The 23,822-nt window shown below is 36.2% G+C and overlaps 1 protein-coding gene across 6 annotated transcripts in view; it reads right to left on the bottom strand.

Moving 5' to 3' along the window:
* Positions 1 to 23,822, bottom strand: part of LOC128854836 (uncharacterized) — a 153,475-nt gene that overhangs the window by 87,695 nt on the left and 41,958 nt on the right. For 5 of the 6 annotated variants that reach the window (XM_054089253.1, XM_054089252.1, XM_054089255.1 and 2 more), the window contains one exon: positions 7,743 to 8,982. In XM_054089253.1, coding sequence (XP_053945228.1) covers positions 7,743 to 8,673 — 931 coding nt within the window. In that variant the 5' untranslated portion in view covers positions 8,674 to 8,982. Of the gene's footprint in view, positions 1 to 7,742; positions 8,983 to 18,884; positions 18,955 to 23,822 lie in introns of those variants that run through there. The other variant, XM_054089257.1, reaches the window with a different exon arrangement.

Below are 23,822 nucleotides of genomic sequence, written 5' to 3'. Positions count from 1 at the left end.
CGAAAAAAAGTAATTTCTGGAAAAACGCGTTTAAAGTTAAAACTTGCTATTTTCTTTCAGCTGAGTCAGCAAGTAATGAGTGCAGGATGCGCCTGCACATTTTCACTGATTTCACTTTGTTAGAATTCGAATTTAAAAAAACAGTTTCAGGTGATGATTTTTAAAAGTATAAGGATTGAAAAAATGTAAAAAAAAAAAAATTTAATTTTTTGAAACTTATAAGGTGGTCAAGTACCTTAATGTTTTGTAACATTTCAAGGGACTAATAAATCAATATTGTTGGTCAGTGAGACTACTCTATGATATATACTGCATGTTGATAGATTCTAAACAAAATAACCAGCAACAGTACCCATAAAGTATTTGTACGGGGGTTAACGGGACAGCAGAATCTTCGTCTGCTATGGGTGGTGGTTAAACTCCGATAACTGCATTCAGGCGACGCGAGCTCATGAAGGTGGTGATGGGCTCCCGGTGAATAGAATATTCGTCGAATGTGTGTCCATGCAAAAACTTTGGTCAGTAAAGGTGTGGAACATTTTCCAAAACTCCTTTCCCAATGTAAGAAATGGGCGGCCGCCATAACCGAATGGGTTGGTGCATGACTACCATTTGGAAGTACGGAACGGAGAGTGCACGAAACCCCAAAATGACAAAAAAAATTATAATAACGGTTGCCCCTCGGCAAGCAATGACAAACCTCTGAGAGTATTTCTGCCATGAAAAAGCTCCTCACAAAACAAAAACCATATGTCGTTCGGAATCGGCTTAAAACTGTAGGTCCCTCCATATGTAGAACAACATCAAGACGCATACGATAAATAGAAAAAGGAGCTCGGCTAAACATCCAAAAAAAGTAAAAGTGCCAATTATATAATGTATGAAATGAGAGATCGATCAGTTTTTAAAATAATTTTTTGTAAAGTCAACAATATCAACAAAATCAAAAAAACGCTCTTAATGATACTTGATCTGCATATCTTCACAAACTCGTTCGCTGCAAGTGTTTATTCTGCTATTACTGCAACAGCTTTAAAATTCAACACTTTGACTCGATTGATAATATTTCTCCCATATCGTTAACAGCACTTTAAAGAATTCACTTCTATTTATTAGCGTACACGAGTGTTATCATTGGCTCAAAAGCACTCACACATACACACACACTGATTAGCAATTCTGTGATTAAAGCACTTGCAAATAATTCCCACTCAACAAGGCAACAACATTTCCTTATTGTGTTGCATGAAAGTGAAATGCAAATCGCAGCGTTGTAAGCAAACACTTCTGCGCCCAAGCGCACTAAACACATACTACTGGAAAATACATACACACACGCATATATACATATATCAACACAGGAACAGTATATGCAAATGAGTAACAAAAAGGCATTCAAGATGAAAGCGGAAGTCAACGGAGTTGAATGCAAGGCTCAAAGCAAAAGAAATTGAAATGAATGCATATTTACAGGCGAGCAACACTATTGAGACCGCAAGTGGCATCATCACCAGCGGCAATAGTTTCAACTGACAACACTTCTCTGCTCATATACAATATATATTTACGCATTATTTATGTATACATATGTTGTTGTGCTGATGTGGCTTGTTTTTGAATACTTTGACGAACTATGAGCGGATGCGTGACTATAGACAGCATAAAGGCGTAATGCCAACTTGCCGATGTAGCTGTGCTCTTAACAAAACACGCATGTGACGTTTGGGCTTAGCAAACTTCTGTAAACTTAAATGTTATCGAAATTTTAACACAAATTTCATACTTTTCTACTGAGCGTCTTTATTGTGTGACCTAATAATTTCATGAGTTTGTTATTTAGTTACATGTAAGTACCTCGAGTTCAAGTTCATTCTCAAATGGTAGGTACTTTCTCAATCTGCGTTACGCGCGAACAAAAGTTAGGTAGAAGATTATTTGTAAAAGTTTCAACTCTAATAATTTTCACCCTACAACGTTTGCAAACAAGTTTTCAAAGTTTTTATGCCCGACAGAGATTTCTTGTTAACAAGTAGGGAATTCCATCTAGACTACCTATGGTAGTAATCGGTGTCCAAACGCCAAGCAAGTAGGATCCTGGTGACACTCGGCGCAAACTTTATCGTTTGGTTCGATAGCAACATAGCAATCACTATGATTCTCTCAACGTAAAATGAATAGAAAGCCCTACCAAACTATACTTATACTTCTAAATAGAGGGTATTGCCAAAGCGACGCATAGATGCCCGTAGTGAATAATTCCTAGACAGTACTTTCTTTTCATGCCATCTTTGACATTTGTCAAGTAGACAGATGTACAATTTTACACGATAGAACAACGAGTTCAAATTATTGAAACTTGTTATAAAATTATAGATATTTAAAAACAATATATCACAAAATTTGTGATGTTTTTGGTGAAAAAATTCCAAGAAACTTGCCGAGGTAGAAATAAAACTGGCAGATTAAAAACGTTCTGTTGAGATTATTGCTGCTGCTTCTGGAAAGTGTTGCTGAGCAACTTTCAGCATCGATATCTCGGCATGCACAATTAAACATTCATGAATCGACATACTAACATTCTTCTTCTTAGCTTCACAGTCCGTGGTGAACCATTGCTTCATCAACAATTTTTCTTCTTCTTCTTCTTCTTCTTAATTGGCGCTATAACCGCTTACGCGATTTTGGCCGAGTTTAGCAAAGCGCGCCAGTCGTTTCTTTCTCGTGCTAACCGGCGCCAGTTGGACACACCAAGTGAAGCCAAGTCCTTCTCCACCTGGTCTTTCCAACGCAGAGGAGGCCGCCCTCTTCCTCTGCTACCACCAGCTGGTACCGCATCGAATACTTTCAAAGCCGGAGCGTTTGTATCCATTCGGACGACATGACCCAGCCAACGTAGCCGCTGGATCTTTATTCGCTGCGCTATGTCTATGTCGTCGTAAAGCTCATACAGCTCATCGTTCCATCGTCTGCGATATTCGCCATTGCCAACGTGCAAAGGTCCAAAAATCTTACGCAGAATCTTTCTCTCGAACACTCCAAGCGTCGCTTCATCGGATGTTGTCATCGTCCAAGCTTCTGCGCCATACGTTAGGACGGGCATGATGAGAGTCTTGCAGAGTGTTAGTTTTGTTCGTCGAGAGAGGACTTTACTGCTCAGTTGCCTACTTAGTCCAAAGTAGTACTTGTTGGCAAGAGAGATTCTACGTTGGATTTCAAGGCTGACATTGTTATCGGTGTTAATGCTGGTTCCTAAATAGACGAAGTCTTTTACAACCTCGAAATTATAACTGTCTACAGTGACGTGGGTGCCGATACGCGAGTGCGCCGACTGTTTGTTTGAAGACAGGAGGTACTTCGTTTTGTCCTCGTTCACCACCAGACCCATTCGCTTTGCCTCTTTGTCCAGTTTGGAGAAGGCAGAACTAACAGCGCGGTTGTTAAGGCCGATGATGTCAATATCATCGGCATACGCCAGCAATTGTACGCTCTTATAAAAAATTGTGCCTGAGCGATTAAGTTCTGCGGCTCGTACGATGCTCTCCAACATCAGGTTAAAGAAGTCACACGACAGCGAGTCACCCTGTCTGAAACCTCGTTTGGTATCAAACGGCTCAGAGAGGTCCTTCCCAATTCTGACGGCGCTGCTGGTGTTGAGCAACGTCATCTTACATAGCCGTATTAGTTTTGCGGGGATACCAAATTCAGACATCGCGGCATACAGGTAACTCCTTTCCGTACTGTCGAATGCAGCTTTGAAGTCGACGAAAAGATGGTGTGTGTCGATTCTCCTTTCATGGGTCTTTTCCAAGATTTGGCGTATTGAGAATATTTGGTCGATTTCTCAATTTTTCAATTTTCATTTTTCTTCACTTTATTATATTCACGGCTTCATCTCTCCAGTTGTGTACGTTCATTTCTTTAAGATCGCTGTTAAAATAAAAGCTTTCCTGGCATTTCGCTCTTTCGGCATGCGCAGTACGTGCCCAATCTATCTAATCCGTTGGGATTTTATAAAACGTATTAGATTTTGTCTTTGAAGAATTTCTTCGATGCCATTGTTGTAGCGAATACGGTAAATGCCATCTAATGCCCTTTCGCCATATCAATATTCATATTCCTGCGTCATATAAAAGGTCCGGACGTATCAGTGTTTTGTGCATTCCTATTTTCTGGGCTGTGAACAAATCTTTTGATTTAAATAGTTTTATGTTTGGAGCTTGCTTTTGTTGTTAATAGCTGATATTTAAAAACCTAGGTATTTAAATTTAGTGATGTTTTCGAAAACAAAGTTGTTTATAAAGAGTTTTCCAATAAGAGGTGGCTTTCCCGTATAATATCAATGGTTTCGTTGCTTGTGTGGCACGTAGCGCCGTCTTGTTGAAAATAACCGTTGTCCAGATCAATACCATCCGGCCATAAATCATCTCTCGATAGCGCAATCCATTCACCGTAACTGTTGCTCCAGCTTCATTTTCGAAAAAGTATTGTCCAATAACTCCGCCGGTCCATAAACCGCACCAAACAGTCACGTTGAGGATAGAGAGGCTTTCCAACAATAGCTCTTGGATTGTCTGAGCCCCAGATCTGACAATTTTGCTTGTTGACAAAGCCACCGAGGTGGAAATGGGCCTCATCACTCAAGATGATTTTTCGCTGGAATTCCGGATCATTTTCATTCATTTCAACGACCCAATCAGCAAAGACACAACGTTGTTAGTGATCGGCCGGCTTGAGTTCTTGTGTTAACTGGACTTTATAAGCCTAAAGACCCACATCTTTATGCAAAATACGGTGTAATGACGTTTAAGGAATGCCTAATTCCAAAGAACGACGAGGAATGGAGAAACCTGAGTTTTCTTTAACACTTTCGGCTACAACAACAATATTTTCGTCTGTGCACGGGTTTTATTCTTCATATCACTAACTTGTCCGCTCAAATTTATTCACTAATTTCTGTATTGCGGTCTGACAAGGTGCTTCTCGATGACCCAAAAATGTTCGAGTTTTACGAACGGTCTCCGCCAAATTTTCACCATTTTTATAATGAATTTTAATAATTTCAATACGTTGTTTAAGCGAGTATCGTTCCATTTTCATTAATTGCGTAGTTTCTACTTGTCAAATATCAAAAAATGACAGCTTCAAAAGTGGCATCTACCGAAATAGCGGGCTATTCAAAGTAACACCTGTTATTGGAAAGCCCTTTAGTTAGATTATCGCGTGTAGTGTTATTGGCTGATCGAATCATGTATTTAGTTTTCTCAGTATTTACATGTAGTCTTAGAGCTTTTGCATTTTTATCAACCAGTTTAAAGACGCGTGTAAGAGTGTTTCTGCTTTTAGTCATAAGAAGAATATCATCAGCGTAGGCACACATCTGAAAATCATTATTAAATAATGTTCCATTAGGGATTATTTCTTGAACAGTTGTGTGTAGCATTAAATTGAATATTAAACATGATAATCGTCTTCTTGTTTCCTTGCTTCTTCTGGCTTTGTTGCACCAGCACTTTACTTGTTGTGTTCGACAATGTACAGAAAATCAAATTAATAAACTTGAAAGGTATTCCAATTTTCTGAAAGCAGCATTTTATTTGTTTTCTATCTACATATACTGTGAAATGCCTGTTTGAAGTCAACTAAGAGGCAAAATACATACATTTATCAATATTATATTTGTTAAACCTGTCAAATATCAGATGGACAGTAGAACCTTAATCGATCGTTGAGCGGCTATTTCTGAAACCACATTGGTAACCGCCTAGGATGTCTTCAGCATAAATATTCAGTCTCTCAAATAGAACATTAGTAAATACTTTATATTAGTGCCACTTGAAGAGTGCCAGACCGGCACTTAAAGCATTTCACCTACCTACCTTAATACTTTATAACCAGTATTAAGTTAGGTTTTAGTTTTATATCTTCTTTTGTATGTAGATACTATTATGCTTGATATCCTTCCACTGGGTATTTCCTTTTCCTGCCATATTTGCTTTACTAAGGTGAACATTCGTTTATGTGGTTCTTGTTCAATATAGTTTAGAAACTCTTCGGGTATTCTATGTTCGCCACAGCTTTTATAGTTTATAAGTTTTCTTATAACTAATACTACTTCGTCAAAAATAGGATCCTCAACATAGATTTCAGCTGTGGGTACTACTTGTTGTTCCTGTTTTTGTTATCGTGGTGTTCTTTATTAAGTAGTTCGTTGATATATTCTTTCCATCTATCTACAACGTGTCATTTTCAACTATATCTAGATGCTCCAAATCATCTGCGGAATTAAAGAAATCGCGTCGGAACTATTAAAAATGGGAGGGATTTCAATGCCGAAAGGAAAAGACAGCCAATGGTTCTCATAATGTCCTCTCTGCACGACTTCTACAACTCAATTGGTCTTACTGGATATCTCGACCTTATTGATTACTACTAGGCGAGCTAGTAAAAGATGGGAAAAAATCAAAGTTTGCCGTTTTTCAAGACAGAATGGACTGAAACCGATCTCGTGTTGAGTTCGTTGACTCCTCTACTATCATTGGGACGCTTACAGGATTTTGCAGACGCTTTAAAAATGGTTAAGAAGAAGAAATAATTTCTCATCTCCTCTGTAACTGGCGCTACTGTGCATCAGCGTCTACATGATCAATATAAACACTTTTCCAGTGGTTCTACTGGAATGAATTCATGCGCCCTTTCGAAGATGAAAAAGTTAAAGCTTCCGAAGGATTAAATTGATTAAAATATATTCTACAAATTTTTTAAACTGAAGACCTAAAGTCAGAAAAAAGCCCATTAAAATATATACAAAGAATAGGAGGATAAGTTTCTAAAAAATTGTCCCCCTTTTTCCTGCACTCGGATGTCTGCCATTGACTGCTGAAAACAATATACGAGTACACAGTTCGTATCGAGTCCGAGACGAACAAAATGGTGGATCCACATAAGCCCACGGCAAAATGAATACCGAGTATTTACGAGTTATATAAAAGTGCCATACATATGTGTATGTATGCATATAATTATAATATGTATGTAAGTCCACAAACATATTTTTGGAATATTTTAGAATACTTAGTCGTTTGGCCTACAGCTTAAAAATGCGTGCACTTGAAAATTTGCATAAAAACCGTCCTAAGTAAATATTAATTCATGCGCCAACAATGTCAGTCGATCAAACGGATAGACGAAGTTTACATTTCGTCGTTGACCATTTTTAATTACTCTCATGCAGTAGGTATGGTCACACAAACACAATACCCGTCTAAATCCCTCCACTCATCGCGGTCTCATTCGTGCTTGGTATGGCCTTGCCTACATTGAACTTTGAATTTATTAAACGGACAGCAATGAAAAAGATTCAATGAATAAAGATAGACAAAAAATGTGAATGCGCAAATGCAAATGACTGTAGTTGCGTCGTTGCGTCGTTGCGTCGTTGCGTCGAGCGCGAATTGTGCAAATAAATATGTATGTATGTAGGTGTATGTCTCTATACATATAAACGACCATGTAAATAACTGCGAATACATTTATTGCACTTATATATTGTACATACCGATGTATAGACGCAAATAACTGTACTTATGTTTTCCGCAAGCATAAATATTTAAAAATATCTATAAATGTCACTCGCTGTGGTCGCTTAACGACAAGTGTTAATGTGTTTTTTAGTGTCTATACGTGTGTGCGTGGGCAAATATGAGTGTGTGTGTTTGTATATACGATAGTCGCTTGGTACTCACCTGCTTTGCATGGATCCATGTCGATATCGTCGGAGAGTCGGTGCTGTACTTTCATATTCATCAGCTCCTCGATGGAGTATTTGCTGTGGTAGTAGCGCTTGGCGCTGACTCCGCGCAATGGTGAGGTAAACATGTTGTGACTAAGATGGTGTGCGTGCAGCTTCCGCTGCTGCCAACCTCCCGCTTCCGCTACGTGCCGCACTTTCTCGAATAGTTCCAATGGCTTTTGCGGTTGTGGCTGAGATTGGGTCTGTATTTGTGGTTTTACTTGTTTCTCAAGCTCTGCTTGTTGTTGTTGGTGATGATGGTGATGATGATGGTGTTGAGGATGTTGCTGCTGCTGCTGATGATGATGATGATGATGCTGACGGGTTTGGCTGTGATGCTGGTGCTGGTCTTGCATTGGTGTCAGTTGTTCAACCCCCTCCTGCTGCTGATTGATATGATTGTGCTGCTCCAGTTGTTGTTTATGATTATATACACTGCCATTGTACTGATTTTCTACCATAGATTTCTCCTTAACAGAGGAGTCCACAGGAATTACGACATCTTCCTGCTCCTGAAATAACCTTTCCGCTTCCCCCACTTTCTCGGACAATGGGTTAAATGATGCGGACTGTGGCATTGTTTGAGTGGCGGCCTCTTGTGGTGGCATCGCGGTGGCATCTCTTGATGGTGCATTATTGTTAATGTTATTGTTATTACTATTGCTGTTGTTGCTATTGCTATCGTTATTGTCATAGAGTAGTGCGCTCTTGGCATGCGCGCTGATTAAGACTAAAATTGCGGTCGCCAGTAGCACCGTGTAGTGAGTGCAGCTCAACAGGCTCCTTTGGCCATATCCGCTTCCGCTGCGGAATTTATGCATTCGCAATGGCAATCGATTTTTGGCGGCAATTGTGTGCAACGACTTTTGCGGCGTGCTCAACATCTTGACACGTTTCGTAATATTCGAAATTAAATTTTCACTTTTTTTTTGCGTATTCAACAATTTAACACTTTACACTTGATTTTTCTCAATTGAATTCACATCTGCAAGTAATGCGAGGTTCAGCTTTTCTTAACACGCTCAGTTTGTGGGGTTGGACATTTTGCATTATTTCAAAACACCACCCATATTGGTTGTGTGCCGATATATGGCACTCACTTTGATTTTATACAATTTTATAAGTAAATGTTACGTCACTCTTCACTTAATTGTCGTTATTTATTGATAGTTGATTCTAATAAAAATGTGTAGCTGTAAGTGAAAAGAAGAAAACAAATGAATTGTTAGTTTGTATACTATACTATACTAGTATATACTAAGATATGTAGAATAATACAAGTAAGTACAAGATGAGTTTCAAAGTAAAAGAATATTTTTGGAAAAATAAATAATTCTGGTGCTGCTACGGCGGTTTTTTCACTGACAAACATCGCATCCCTTGTTATTCGGTCTACCGAAACGGACTTATGGCGTCTGAAGTGGGACATCTAGCCACCCAAATCCCGAGGCTCCTGTGCTTCTCATTTAAATTTCACTTATACTTGTTACTAAACTTTTATTTCAGTATTTTCTTATTTGGATATTTTTAAGAGATATTAGTTAAAGATTCCTTTATTTTTGTACATAACCCTTTCAGAGCATGGCTTCGGAAAAGCACAACTTCAAGACGCATATGAATTTTGACAGACCGTCAGGCAGTCGTATGTGCACTGCAGTCTCACATAATAACATCCAAACTCCTTTAGGAGTTCTATACTGTCCTCCACACCTAGGGAACGAATAACACCGTTTTTCTGGGCAAGGTGCCAGGACATATAACTTATGGTGGCAGCTTATGGCATTGACTATAACCCTTTTGTGGGCTCACCAAGGTCCCGATAAGGGAAGTTATCTAAGACTTTGCTGACACTATTTATCTTTCTCCCCAGAAGATCATAAAATAGGCTCCTAAACCAGTATAGAGAGGGCTTTCGAACTCGCAATGGTCACTAATCGGGGCATTGCAGTATTCGGAAACTAGAATTGGTAGAAACAAGCGTCTGCAATTGTTGCGAACAGCCTGATGAAACTCCAAAGAATTCTCTACGAATGTGCAACTGTCCCAAGGCGAAGGCTCGTACACCTATGATATAAAACAAAAAAGTCTAAGGAAGTAGTCCAGATTTAGGCTTGGGGTGAAGCACAATAGACCACATCATCTAGTCGCAGTGCATTATGGCCCAGTAATATATTATTATTTTTCTACAATGTTATCCAATACAAATAAAAATTAAAATACTTACAGCCAGTAAAATTAATTAATTATGACAACCAACATCTTACTAAACAATCTTCGTAGTTCAAATAGCATATTTTAACCCTCATAAGGATTAAATATTTTATCCACGACCAACCAGATCACATTTTCAGGAGTACAACTGCTAGGACAGTAGGAATGCTGTTTCTAGAAAAATCCCGCGATTTATTTGAAACCCCGAAATCGTGTCATCTGCAAAGTAGCCTTAAATGTATATCGGAGGATTCTGAAAACGAATATTTTCCTCCGTGCCGCAGTTCATAAGTGGTATACGCGTTTAATAAATGATCGTGCGGATATAAATATGTTTCCCAATTAGGGTGGGTAGAAATGGAATAATACCCTGTGCGCGAGGTACAAACGAACCTCTGACATTGTGTATGGAGTGGGACATCGTTCAAATGTGGGTCGCGGATTCACACAGTAGCACGGAAGATTCAATTTTTTGTGCCTCTGCTGTATGGATCCGGCTAAATTTGAGCAATAACCTGGTTTATGTTGAATTGACTGATATTCTAGTGAATTGCAGTTTTTTGGCATCAGTCGATGACTGCAGAAAATAGAAAAAACAACAAAAACTCTAGGTGGATCAAATTGTCCGATCTATTTATGTGGCCAAGTCATGTCATTTCGAATCGTTCATTATAAAGTTGTATTATTTGCATATCCTGTTCAATCGTATAAATCGCCATGGTGATGTGAATAAATAGATAACAACAGTTATCTCTATTAGAAAGCCCTCTATAATAAGCAAGGCGTGCTAGGCAACTGGAACTCATGGCTACAGAAAATACTATCACAACTATGTGTGAATTCATCACAAGTCACAAAGATTTAGAAAATTTTGAAATGTGAACTCAACATCTCAAAAATAACACAGTTAATCATTGCGCTTGCATAATGAATCATTCATTGTGCTTACTTGTTTTTAATTATCAATCCGTATTTTCATATTCAGTGTTCTTCGATGATAATTAAACCTATATACCTACATATGTATATAAAAAAAAAATCGATAAATTTCTGAAAATCTGATTTTTTACATACAATTCGGTGGAAGCCTCAATAAAAGTTTTAGAATATGCAGGTGCATATTTATTTGACGCTAGAGTTGTATTCAAAAAAAGTGTTTATGCTTCACGTTTGGCTTCTGATGGCTTTTCGAAGAATTACAACTTTTGAATCCAAATGTTGTTTTCGCTTTTTCTAAAAACAATAGCTTAAAACTTTTTGCAATGAACATGTAAAAATACAGCACCATAAAAAAAACATCTATATATATATTACTTTCTCCGGATAAAAATGTCGTAAAAAATGTTACTTTGAACTTTGGGAATTTGTGGGATTTTTTACGATGTGAATAATTGAGGGTCTTGTCCAGATTTTTGTGAAAAAATTTACCGATAATGTCACTACCTGATCTCGAGGATGAGGTCATTTGCAGCTTTTTTATTTCAGATGAATAGCTCGATGGTCTGTTAGCACACAGCTGTATTCGTTATGAACACAGTGAACACAGTATACGCTTTAATTTAACATTTTATGAGCCATTTGAGCGTTACACCGATTTGCTCCGCAAATGAAATGATAAACAAAAAGCGCAACTGCGAGAAGACGTTAGACAAATTTAATGCTCTGACTATCTATTAACCAAGAATGATAGAAACAAGATTGTGCCAATTAGAGTAACGTCACATTGGCTGAGTTGTGCAGTGTTGCCAACCATTTCCTCTTCGCAATAAATGTAGTCTTTTTTTATACCCACATTTCAAAAAAATGTAATATATAGTTGGTGTTTATTTCTTTTTGTTTTTAGTTTAGAGCTACCGAAACTGTAACTTAAAACAAACTGTTAAAAGAACGTTAAAAAAAGTCACTCTGAGAAGATTTCAGTGCTAATGCAAATTTGTCGATTCTTATAAAATTTGATATTTTGAAAGTATAAATTTAATTTTTTGCGCCTTTTAAGGTTATGCAAGAATATTAAATGTCCCTCTCTCAACTCTTCTAAACATTATAAACTTTTTACACATTTTAAAAAGCGTTTGAAATTACTGAATGCGAATTAAAGCCATAGTGTTACACCACTTTTCCGTTCTCAATCCGGTCCGTTTTTTCCGGTCCTCAATCCTTAATGGGACATAGGGCATCAAGAGGTGTATTCATAGTAAAACTAAGCAAAAAAATACTACTGAAGAAACTATAACGGCATTTTTACATAAAGCTTGTTACATAACCTTAAATATAGCAAAAACGTCATTCTCTTAACAAAAGAGTTCCTCTTAACAAATAACTCATAAATTAAATTGTACAATACATTACCATAACACATTTATTTAAAAAAACGCACATTTTAAAGATTATTTGTCACGCATACAAAGTTCTTTAAGTAATTCAACAAAAATTCGTTATTTTATTTTCTTTAAATGGGCATTTTAGTGCTCTTTTATTTCCAAAGCTTGGCAACACTGCAGTAGTGAGAGAGATTTGACTACTGAAAGGAGAAGAACACCAATAACAACCGCAATCGGGGGCAATGCGACCAGATGTTAAAAAAAAGTAAAACTAAATAAAACTGAGTGAATTATTGAACTAATTTAAAAAAAAAAATGTATTTTACAAAATTATAAACATTACATTGTAATTAGAACAGGCTAGAAAAATATCATGAAGAAAGAACGAAAACTCTAAATAACAAAAAAATTCAAGTCAGGTTGCGCAAATGATAATCTGGTCATACTAGTGCTAATATGACGTCACTCATTGTCAAATTTGCTGAGAGCAAAGTAACGGTACTATGGTAGGCACCATCTCATTTTTCTTTCCATCATGTCCTTTAACAGTGGCTATACTTAGTCTACCTCTAGCATGAGAAAAAAGTTTCATGAAAGCTATCTATCGCTTGGAGTTGTTTAAAGAGTTTTGATCGGTTGCGCTGAAAATTGAGAGAATGTAGAGAGAAACTCGCTCATGCGTCGGAAGCAAATAATGTAGTCACCAAATTTGTGCAGCAAATTGTAAAGAAAAGAGTATTTTTGTCTATGTAAATAAGGTGAAAGGTAGAGAATATGTACCTATGTATGTTAAATACCTTGGTATATAGTGGATTTGAATTCATTTCTTGCTTATATTTTTAATTCACATTTTTATTCAAATTAAAGCAAAAAATTAAACGAAAACATTAGTCTGGGGAAAAAGAAATCCATCAAAATTTTTCGCGCAAACGGTGTAAAACTGTTTTATGCCGATCTTTAGATCCTGGCGACCTGGGCTTCGACTACTACCGGTCAACTTCGATTATTTCTGTGATTTTATCAACATTTTCTTTAAGATCAAAAACGACTGAACGGAATCCACGAAACCAAAATTGTACGTAATTATTTGTTACAGTATAGGCACAATAAACACCATTCACAACTTCAGCGGCATGGATTACATTTTCGCCTCTGATTTTTTTTTAGTGTTAAATGTCACCTGGACCACGAGCATAAACTTTAAATTGTTTGATCGATATTTTACGAGATAACGATCACTACAGCCATCTACCGAGAAAATAATGGATTTCTTTTACCCAGGTTAGGTTAAACTTGGTTGATCCTCTAGATCGCACATAGACCAGAAATTGGTTCATAGTGATGCCAAGTGTTAGTATGGAGAACTTATCTTATATTTTTTCTTTGATAAACAATTTGGATAATTTAAGTAGGCTGCTAATTTTTTGATCAGCCACACTTTCTAATATTGAAAATGACGCAGAACCTGAACAGTTTATTCGTGTTCTGCTAAGTGCATGGCAGTGGCAGAGTAGGTGTTCAAGGGTGCCGCTCGCGTCGACTTCGTTACATATTGTACATGTATCGTTCTGCACTAGCTTCAGTTTGGCCGCATACGATGGAGTCAGACAATGTCCCGTCAGTATCCCTACTATAAGTTTACACTCTTTCCTGGGAAGAGATAAAATATAGTTCGCTTCTCCAATCATTGCTGCCTATAGGTTAGGTTGACTTGGCTGGCTGAAAGCCATCACCTGGTCCTTAGTACCAGATGGAGCTTGCGTTTCCTTGTAGTAGGCTTCTTGTAATAAAACACTTGGTTTAACGGGAATATTTTTCTGGAGAATTCTGACAAAAAGAATACTTACTAGCTTCTTGAATATGTTTCCATATTTTTATTACTTTCGCCATCAAATTCTCAAAAGCGGTTTTCTCTTTAACTTATTTTGTAATCAGTTGTTTTTATCGTTTTCTAAATTATTTACAATGTAAATTAATAAATTTGTATTACTTTTAATCCTGGAATACTAATGCTAATGCGATTTTTCGTAGCAGTTTTTCTCTCACTTTGCCGATCGCTTACATACACTTCTCAGTTGCCGATTTTATATTGTTGTATGAAGTAATATTATTGTGGAAAGTGGTGTTGTTTTGCAGTGATGAAGATCGTGTTAGTCGATTCGACTAATAATTAACATTTACGTAACTTTCAGGCTTTTTTAGCAACCTTTTGTTCTCGAATTAGAAGTAAAGAGCTTATGTTTTGTTATTTTAGCATGGAAAAATGAGATTCACCTTAACAGGCGATTTTATAAAAACAATACGCAGAATGGCTAAGCCTACGTGTGCGATGTACAATAAAGGCATTTGTGGAGAGCACAAAGTTGAAGTCTCCAACAATTGCTCTTAAAATGAAAAACGTATTGTATTATTTTTTAATCGTTATATATTTTTCAAATTTATTTTGTTTTGTTTCTAATCAAATTTGTAATTTCTAAATTTTTTTCTTTATAAGTTTATTATATGAAAAAAGCGCACAAATTGGTATTTAATTAATTTAAAAAATATAAAATTAAAAGTTTACTTTTATTGGAGTTTATCCCTGAAGAAGTATTATTTTTGAAAATTAATTTTTAAAATTTAAGTAATAAAAAAAAGCAAAAATTTGTATTTTATTAATTTAGAAAATATAAAATTAAAAATATACTTTTATTGGTGACTGATGCCTAAGAACCGAAAAAACAGTGTTCAATACATATTTATCTAATCAAATGAGGATTAGCACTTTCGCATAAAAAAATAGTATTTTGTTAAAGTCAGACATCCACCTAAACAAGGGAAACCAAATATTTGATTTCTACAACATTTGAGGTATTGTTTGAGTAATTTAATTCAGATCGGAACGCATATAAAAGTTATGTTTTGGAAACGCCTAGAACACCATTGGTCACCCAGGCACTAGTTGCATAATTTGGGTTTCTGATACAGTTCTCTTAAATTAGAACTCCATACCGAGCGTTCCAGGCGTTATTACATTCAGCAAATTAATGTATAAAAATGGTCTGCTGTATTTGTAAAATAAATAATAAAGCGCCCAAAGCCACAACGACTCGAAATTTGAATAAATGGATTGTAGATTTATTCCTTCTACGAACTCTTCACTTTGAATGTCAAATGTACAAGACTTCAATTATGATGTACCTACATACATATTTTCGAACTTTCATATATACATCATGGGTATAGATAATGCACAGATATTGATAACACATTCGGTATTGATAACATAATCTAACTCCCTCTAAATATTTGTATTCCGAGTTGTGTTTGTAAGTTTTAGACTGAGCGTGCAATAAGTGAATTTGTGTAATTACACATGCATGCATGTATGCTACAACCATACCTCCACTATAACTATCACTCTTTAATTTATGCAAAATTAACAATCACATATACGGGCGAAATTCCCGCTAGTCTAAGCCAAACTTTATGTTAGACTTGTCATTTCCATTTTCCCATTATCGCTGAAATCTATGCACTCACTACAAGCGAAACCACAGGACAGTTGTTGAATAAAACCACTGCAACACAAAATTCATTATCCCAAGCGAGTTCATATGTATATTCGTAATGTTTTTTGAAATCTAATTTAAGCCAAACATTGCCTGCAAACGCAATTAGGATGAGACAATTAAACCATGGCTATACATTTTTCTCTCCCGTATATTTATATACGTATTTGCATGTATGTGTGTAGTTGCACAAGTGCAGGAATTCATGTACAGATGTACATTTATAAGTCTTGTTAGTCGTTGTGACATTGTACTACTTTATAAGCTGCTGAATTTCCCGACAACTCGGAGGAATAATTGCCGAAAATGACTTTCAAAATTTACACTTCCAAATTGAATGCTACATAAAGGGCGCACCAAAGGAGCTATTGAAGCAAAAGCAGCAAAGATACTTCTTAAACATACAAATGTACATACATACATGTACACAACCGTACATGTGAATATGTGCCGCATAAGAGCTTCAGATACCCGCAGCGGTTTTAACGAAAGAAAGCTTCGTCATTACGGCGGTTTGCAGCTAATGTCGCCTAGGGCGAACGATAGCAAAACCGAAAACAAAAAAGGAGACTAAGTACACAAGGCCACACTCGTAATGTCCGCCGCTGCGAAGAAAAGGGGAAATGATGGAGCGATGACAACAGCAGTGACCAACATGCAACAATATGGTCTTCATCATCATTCAGAAAAACAACAGCACTGCTTCGTAATTAAATGTCAGCGTAGTGGTCAGCTTTTCTCACTATTCTCCAGATGCGCATTGTTAGTAATTACACAGTAAAACGAGGGCTGTATCGCTACATCCGTGAACGTATCGGCAATAGTGCGGAAACAATTATCTTGTATATATATTAGGGCGGGTCGATTTAAAAATCGCTCATTGCTCTGTGAAAATCGTATTCTAGGGATCAAAATAAGAAACTTTGCCGAAGGAACCATACCTCTAAAACAAATTCTGATGTCCTCCAATTTAAAAATATCACCATTTTTGGCCTTTACATGAAAAAATCAGCTAAATGGTTATGTTTTTTCTTTATTTTTATTTATTTACAATATAATAATATTTATTATTTATTTATAATAATATCTATTTTTTCTCTTAAGAAATTTATTTAGTCAGAACATATGTAAATGAAAAAATTAATTTAAGTGAGTTATAGAAAAGAAACTAAAAAGTTCGACCCAAATTGGGGGGCATCAGAGTTCGTTTTAGAGGTATGGTTCCTTCGGCAAAGTTTCTTATTTTGATCCCTAGAATAAGATTTTCACAGAGCAATGGGCGGTTTTTTTGCCTCCTCACATATCCACCCGGCCTAATATATATACATGAATATATATTATACATTCTGTCAAAAAAGTACCGGGAGTTATTCAATAAAACGCAAAATAATTGATTAATCATGAAAATTTATTTCGTCGCCTTCAAAATAGGCTCCAATCGAAGCAATACACATATGCCAACGATTGGTCCAGTCATCAACGCACCTTTTAAACGCGTTTGAAGAGATCTTCTTCAGCTCCTTCAGCGAATTCTCCTTAATGGCCTCTATCGACTCAAAGCGGCGTCCGCGGAAAAGTCACAGGGGGCTAAATGCGGTTGTTCGAGGATATTTGTTGAGTTTTTGGTTAAAAAAGTGTTCACAATATGAGCCTTGTGAGACGGTACGTTATCATGGTGCAAGATCCATGACTTTTCAACCTCCCCCAAACTTAAATAATGGTTTTCCAGCACCATTTCTTTGACTTTGTCGACGTTTTTATCCGTTAAAGACGTTGATGGGCGACCAGATCGGGGCATGACTTCTCGGCCGTCTGCGAAAGCCTTATACCACTCGTAGACCCGTGTTTTTAATAAAGCACGCTCGCCATAGGCTTTCTGCAACATTTTCAATGATTCGGCACATGAAACCCGTTCAAAACACAAAATTTAAAACAAATTATTTGTTCGATATTTTTATCCATAGTGACAGATCACACTCAAACTCTGCGACACTATAGAGGACAATTGTACCGACAGTCCAGCAAAAAAAAAATTTAGAGATATGTGTAACGCGCACTTTTTAAATGAACAATTCCCGTTATTTTTCGACAGAATGCGTGTATTGGTGCCTACACCCTTTTTGGAGGTGCTTACGCCCTCTTATATTTCTCCTCAAATGAAGGCACCTACCATTTTACGCCGCCTCCGAACATCAGATGATTTTTTAAGAGATTTTTCATGGCAGAAATACACTCGGAGGCTTGCATTGCCTGCCGAGGTTTTTAACCTAGGCACTACAGAATGGTAGTCACGCACCCATCCATTCGGCTACGGCAGCCACCTGTGTGTCTTTACATTACTGTCTTAAATCCCTTTGTAGTGCCTGCAATTTTGTAATGAATTTTAATATTTTTATAATTTAAGTCTCATTTTCATAATACCGCACTGCGAGATTAACAATACATTCACTAATGGTTTTACGTAACACAGAAGTGACTATTCGACCCTTAATTCCTTGTATGCATTCATTTAGCTTTACTTCTATACATATATATGTATATGTTAACATGTATGTGTTTGTCGTTGTATGCGCAAATTGCCTCCCATCGTTTTTGTGTGCATGAGGTAGATGTTCAACAATTTCTATCGAATACACAAACCAGTAATGTGGGAATAATTAAACTGACAAAAAGCACCTGTGGCCATCGTGGTACAATGGATATAGTTTAGATAGTGTTTCATTATATAGAAAATATACAAAATATATATTTGTAATACTTGAATAGCCTATTGCGGAAATGTTAAATGTCCTAGAATTAAATAAATCGCATGTACATAAATAACTCGTAATTTATTTCATCTAACTACGCGCCGAAAATCACACAATAAATTAGTTAGATCACTCGCAGTAGCTAATAATGAATATTTTCACAAAATATGTTATCATTTAATTATAATTTAGTGTACTGAATAACATAGTCGTAGAATTAATATTCTTTTAGTAATTTTAGTAATTGATAATATTCATAGACCTGTGATGGTATACGGGATTACTTTGTAGCAAGTGATTTACTGAAGCTATCAGCTTTCAAACTCTGGCTTACAGCAAACATCCACACACAGGCAACCAGAAGAAGCGTTCCAAGGGCTGGGTAGGATGATAAATCTGGTAAAGATTAAAGACAGGAGTAATTTAAACTTTTATGGTAGTCTGGCAAACTTTGCTTTAACGTATTAAAAGCCATTAGTCCCCGGCAAAAAAATGTTAATTTGTCTTATTATCAAAAAACATATATAATAGGTATATATATATAATTGGCGCTTAAAATCTTTTTCGGTGTGTTTGGGCGTGCTCCTCCTATTTATGGCGTGCTTGATGTTATTCCCCAAGTGGAGGGGAGTACAGTTTTAAGCCGACTCCGAACGGCAGATATTTTTTAGAGGAGTTGTTTCATGGCAGTAATACATTCAGAGGTTTATTATTGCCTACCGAGGGCTAACCGCTTTTAGAAAAATTCTTTCTATCATAGTTTACTTCTAATTTTCGTTAGAGCCAAAAATAAATGTTTCACTTAATAATTTTTTCTTGCGTTTGTTCCATTTATGAGGAACTAAATTTATTGCAATTTGATTGCTTTCTAATTTCAATAAACTTGTGACGCCGTACAATGGCATTCATATGCTCATCGATAAAGGGCTACGGGAAAAAGCTCTGGTGCAAATGTACTGCCGTAGAGACTCGTAAAAAAATGTATATGCAGTTGATTGATATTTAAAGAATTTAAAAAGTGTCTTAAATACTAGGAAGGTAAAAACTATAGAACATATTTTTAGGAAACAACAAAAAAAAAGAAACAATTCGTCTCCCAATAACATCGTAGTTAAAATATCAAGTTTTAAAATAACACAAAAAATCGCCGAGTACGCAAACTTAATTTTCAGTCGTAGATTACAAATCTGTGGTCGATTTTTCTAAATTACGTAATTTTCTCCAGATATTTTGGTTCTATGTTAGCACTGTCTCTTAAGACGCAGTTTATCATTATGATTTTTTTAAAAGTCATCACTAATATAGAAGGTAGTCCATTTTCAATGTATTCTCTCCCAAGCGATTAAGGCATTGTTCCCTCAAAAAGAATCAATAAATCGTTTAGGAGACAATGCAAACTTAAAATAGAAATATTTTGAGAATATGACCTGACCCAGAAAAACGGAACGCAGATCCATAGTTTTGAAAATTAAGTTAACGTTTCGCGATGCTACTAGTATCATTGTACCGAGTAATGATGCCATAAACAAAACCTTAATTTACTTTACGATGCTCAGGCCCACGAACAATCGCTGGTTGTAATTTTCCAGCCAAATATAATGCAATCACACTATTACGTTTGAAATCCATTACTGATTTTCTTTTTTCGCGTTTACTCTCATTTAGCCAACTAACAGACAGCTGATGCCAACCGCGCACTTCGAGTGTAACCTGTATAACAATTAAGACGGAAGAATTATTTAGAGAAGTTATGTGAAGCAATTATACAAATGTCGGCTGTAATTATTGCATTTATCAGATAACATCTATTCAAGGTTAATCTTTTAATAAGCAGAGATAATCGTATTTGTCATCTTCCTTGTTTTTCTTCACGCAAAGTAATTAAACTCCATTTCATTACACGAGTAAACATAAAATTCATTAAAATCACAGTTTCAATATATAAAAATAAAATATAATATAATAAAAAAATTGTATGTATCTTCAACTAAAATAGATATCCAGCTCTCTTTCGGAGGTTTAGCCAGTGCACGTCATCCATTTACTTTAGAATCTCTAGCAATCCTTATTATTCGACCACTAGGTGCTCTTGTTATATGGGAATTCCAAGCTCGCCTTCTAGTCCTTTCAAGTTTAACAATGTCGGTAACTTTCGTTTCCTCCCTTATTGCTTCATTTCTTATGCAATCCAGACTAGTTTTTCCTGCTATGAATTGTAAAATTTGCATTTCTGTTGTTCGTAGCATTTGTTTTGTTTTAGTATTTTCAGCACGCGACTCTGCGCCATACGCCAGAATTGGTCTCATCACAAAGTTGCACATTTGGGTTTTACCCTCCGTTTTTAAATACCTATTCCTCCATATTATGTCTCTAAGGCACCCTGATATCTTGCCCCTTGAGCACATCTTTCACGCACTTCCCTAAAAACGCTGCTGTCACTGGAGATCTCCACCCCAAGGTATTTAAACTTCACCACTTGTTCAACAACCGTTCGATCTATTTCCAGTTTGTACCTTATTGATATTTTTGATACGACTAAGTTCTTTGTTTTTTCAGTCGATACCTCCATACTAAATATTCTTGCAGTGACTGCAAGTTTGTGTAATAGACGTTGTAGGTAATCCTCTAATTACTTGACCTAATTTATTATCTGGTCCATCACAACGTTGAAAAGGACGGGCTAATTGGATCGCCCTGGTGAATTCAAGACATACATGATATTTCATCAATATATTTTCCATGTGCTCTCATTTTTGTATAGCATCCACTGTTTAGGTTTTTGTTTGCAGTCTAAAATTGCATCGGTACTGTCTTTGCTGTTAGTACGAGTATTTCTCAATCGTGTTGAATCTTAACTTTATCAAATGCCTTCGTTAAATCGACGAAACACATATGTAAAGGGTCCACCATATAACTTTACGGAATTTTTTTTTTTTTTTTTTTTTTTTTATAAAGGTTTACATAACAATAAAATTAAAAATGCTATAAAAAAGAAACTACTCAATATTTTTCCAAACTGTTTTTTTTATTTTGAAGTACAATCCTTCCGGTTAATGATGGAACACAACTTCATTCATATGGCTTCCTCGGCTAGCCATGCACCATCCCATACGATCGGTCCAATTTTTCAACACATTTTCGATTGTATGCGGCTGTATTTCAGCTATGACATCGCGTATGTTGGTCTTCAATTGTTGCTGGTTTGTTGGCATAACACTGGTTTTTGACGGCACCCCAAAGATAATAATCCAACGGCGTCAAATCGCAGCTCCGAGGCGGCCAAACGATAAAGTAACGCACATACGCTTCATTCGGTGCTCTTCTTCTTCCCATTGCCGTACGTAATTTTCGTACACATTCTGCAACATTACCATGATTTTCAAAGTAATGTCGCAATATTTCCCAGCGTTCTTTGAGCGTATACACAACCATTTTCGTTCAGCGGAAGAATAAAACTCATTTTCTGTCAAATCAGATGACAGCTAAGTGTTACCATTCTTCAAATAATACCTAGTTCAAATCCGTAACGATAGATTGCGGGCCCTGTACATGCAGGAGTATTGAATTTTATAGCTTTTTCAACAATGTGTTGAACTAAATATATATATTTAGTATATGGCACCTACTGTCGATCTATTCTTTCTGAAACCTTGCTGATATATATAAAAATACTCATACTCGTGTATCAGAAAGTGATTAAACTTTTACTCTGATAAGAATCATCTTAAATGAACCCGATTTATTGTTGTAAAAACGATTTTCGCCGATAAAATAATTTATAATCGGCGCTTCTTTGAGAATGAAAAAAGTTGGTCACTTTAATTAATGCGAAATACAAATGCGACTTGCAGCAAATTTAGGTTATGAGAACACATCCTCCACCCATTTTCCTCAAAGGCACTGTTTTTCTTCAAAATTTCATTTTCAATTCGTTTTATTGATTTCAGTGGAAAATAAAAACATTAATTGAGAAAATTGGAACTTCAGTTTTTCATAAAGACATGAAATGAATTTTGTTTTCAATACTGATGAGGGAACCAAACATCTCATCTTTCTTTGGCGACACCAAAAGCTTCTAAGCATTCAGTTAACTACTTTGTTAGAAGATAGTTTCATGAGAGAATCATAAAATAAACAGCATTTTATTAAGCTTTAAATTAAATTTCAAGCTTAAGTTGCCACTGCAGATACGACTCTATCCACCTGTAGCACGCATCCCACAGTGGATAGCAAGCACTTGCTCATAATTATTTCCCAAAAAATAAAACAAAAGCACAATGAACTTTTGCAATCATTACTACCAGATGTGCTTATATGTTGGTAAATTTTTGGTCAATATTAGTTGCTGCAAACTACATACGTTTAAGGAGGTTCTTGTTACAAGTGGTCCTAAGTAGATATATATGTATGCACGCATCCTGCTGCCGGCGACGTTATCCCTACCACATACTTTAACCCGCATACTACCAAATAAAATTATCACAGTTCTTATTACATTTACATTTACATTTTCTTGCCCACTGGCCTTCTACCAAATTTACAATACAATAATGCAACGCCGCTACTCCGAGAAATATTTGAGACAATCATAAAGTTAAGCAGAGAAAATCCAGAAGCATTTATCCATGACTCTGCCGCAACTCTTAAACACGAAATTGCGAGGCACGTCTTGTAGGTAAAATTTTATATTTTGCAGGTGCTAAATGGTGGTGTTGACAGATGTCATCAACGCTGTATACCAGCGCACAGCTCAGGGCAGTTTTAGTTAACAAATGATGGCTAATTTCAAACTTGAAATCCAAGTCCAGCTGCACTACTACAATCGGAATTATAAAGCAATTGAAAGTAAAATAATCCGAGCCAAGCAATTAAATGAACTTGGAAATGTAGCCTACATTAAACATATATATAAATGTATACTTACATACACAAATACATAGAAGTAAGAACGAAAACATTTGCGGGTATTTACGTAAATCTACTTGCCAAGCTTTTGAATGCTCGTATTCATCTGACAATTAAGAAAATGCACAGCTAAAGAAATGGAAATCCTTTTAATTTCCGCGAATGAAAAATGATTGCAGCGCTTGTATGGAACTGCATAAATATCTGCGCATAACAGCACAAGAAGGACTTCAGTTTAAATTGTAAATATGTAAGTAAGTAAATAAGTTGGAGAATGAATTAAATCTGTGGCTAA

Source organism: Anastrepha ludens, chromosome 2 (assembly GCF_028408465.1).
Source record: "Anastrepha ludens isolate Willacy chromosome 2, idAnaLude1.1, whole genome shotgun sequence".
NCBI classification, from domain to species: domain Eukaryota; kingdom Metazoa; phylum Arthropoda; class Insecta; order Diptera; family Tephritidae; genus Anastrepha; species Anastrepha ludens.
Note: the sequence above shows the minus strand (reverse complement) of the source record. Positions and strands in the feature narration are given on the sequence as shown.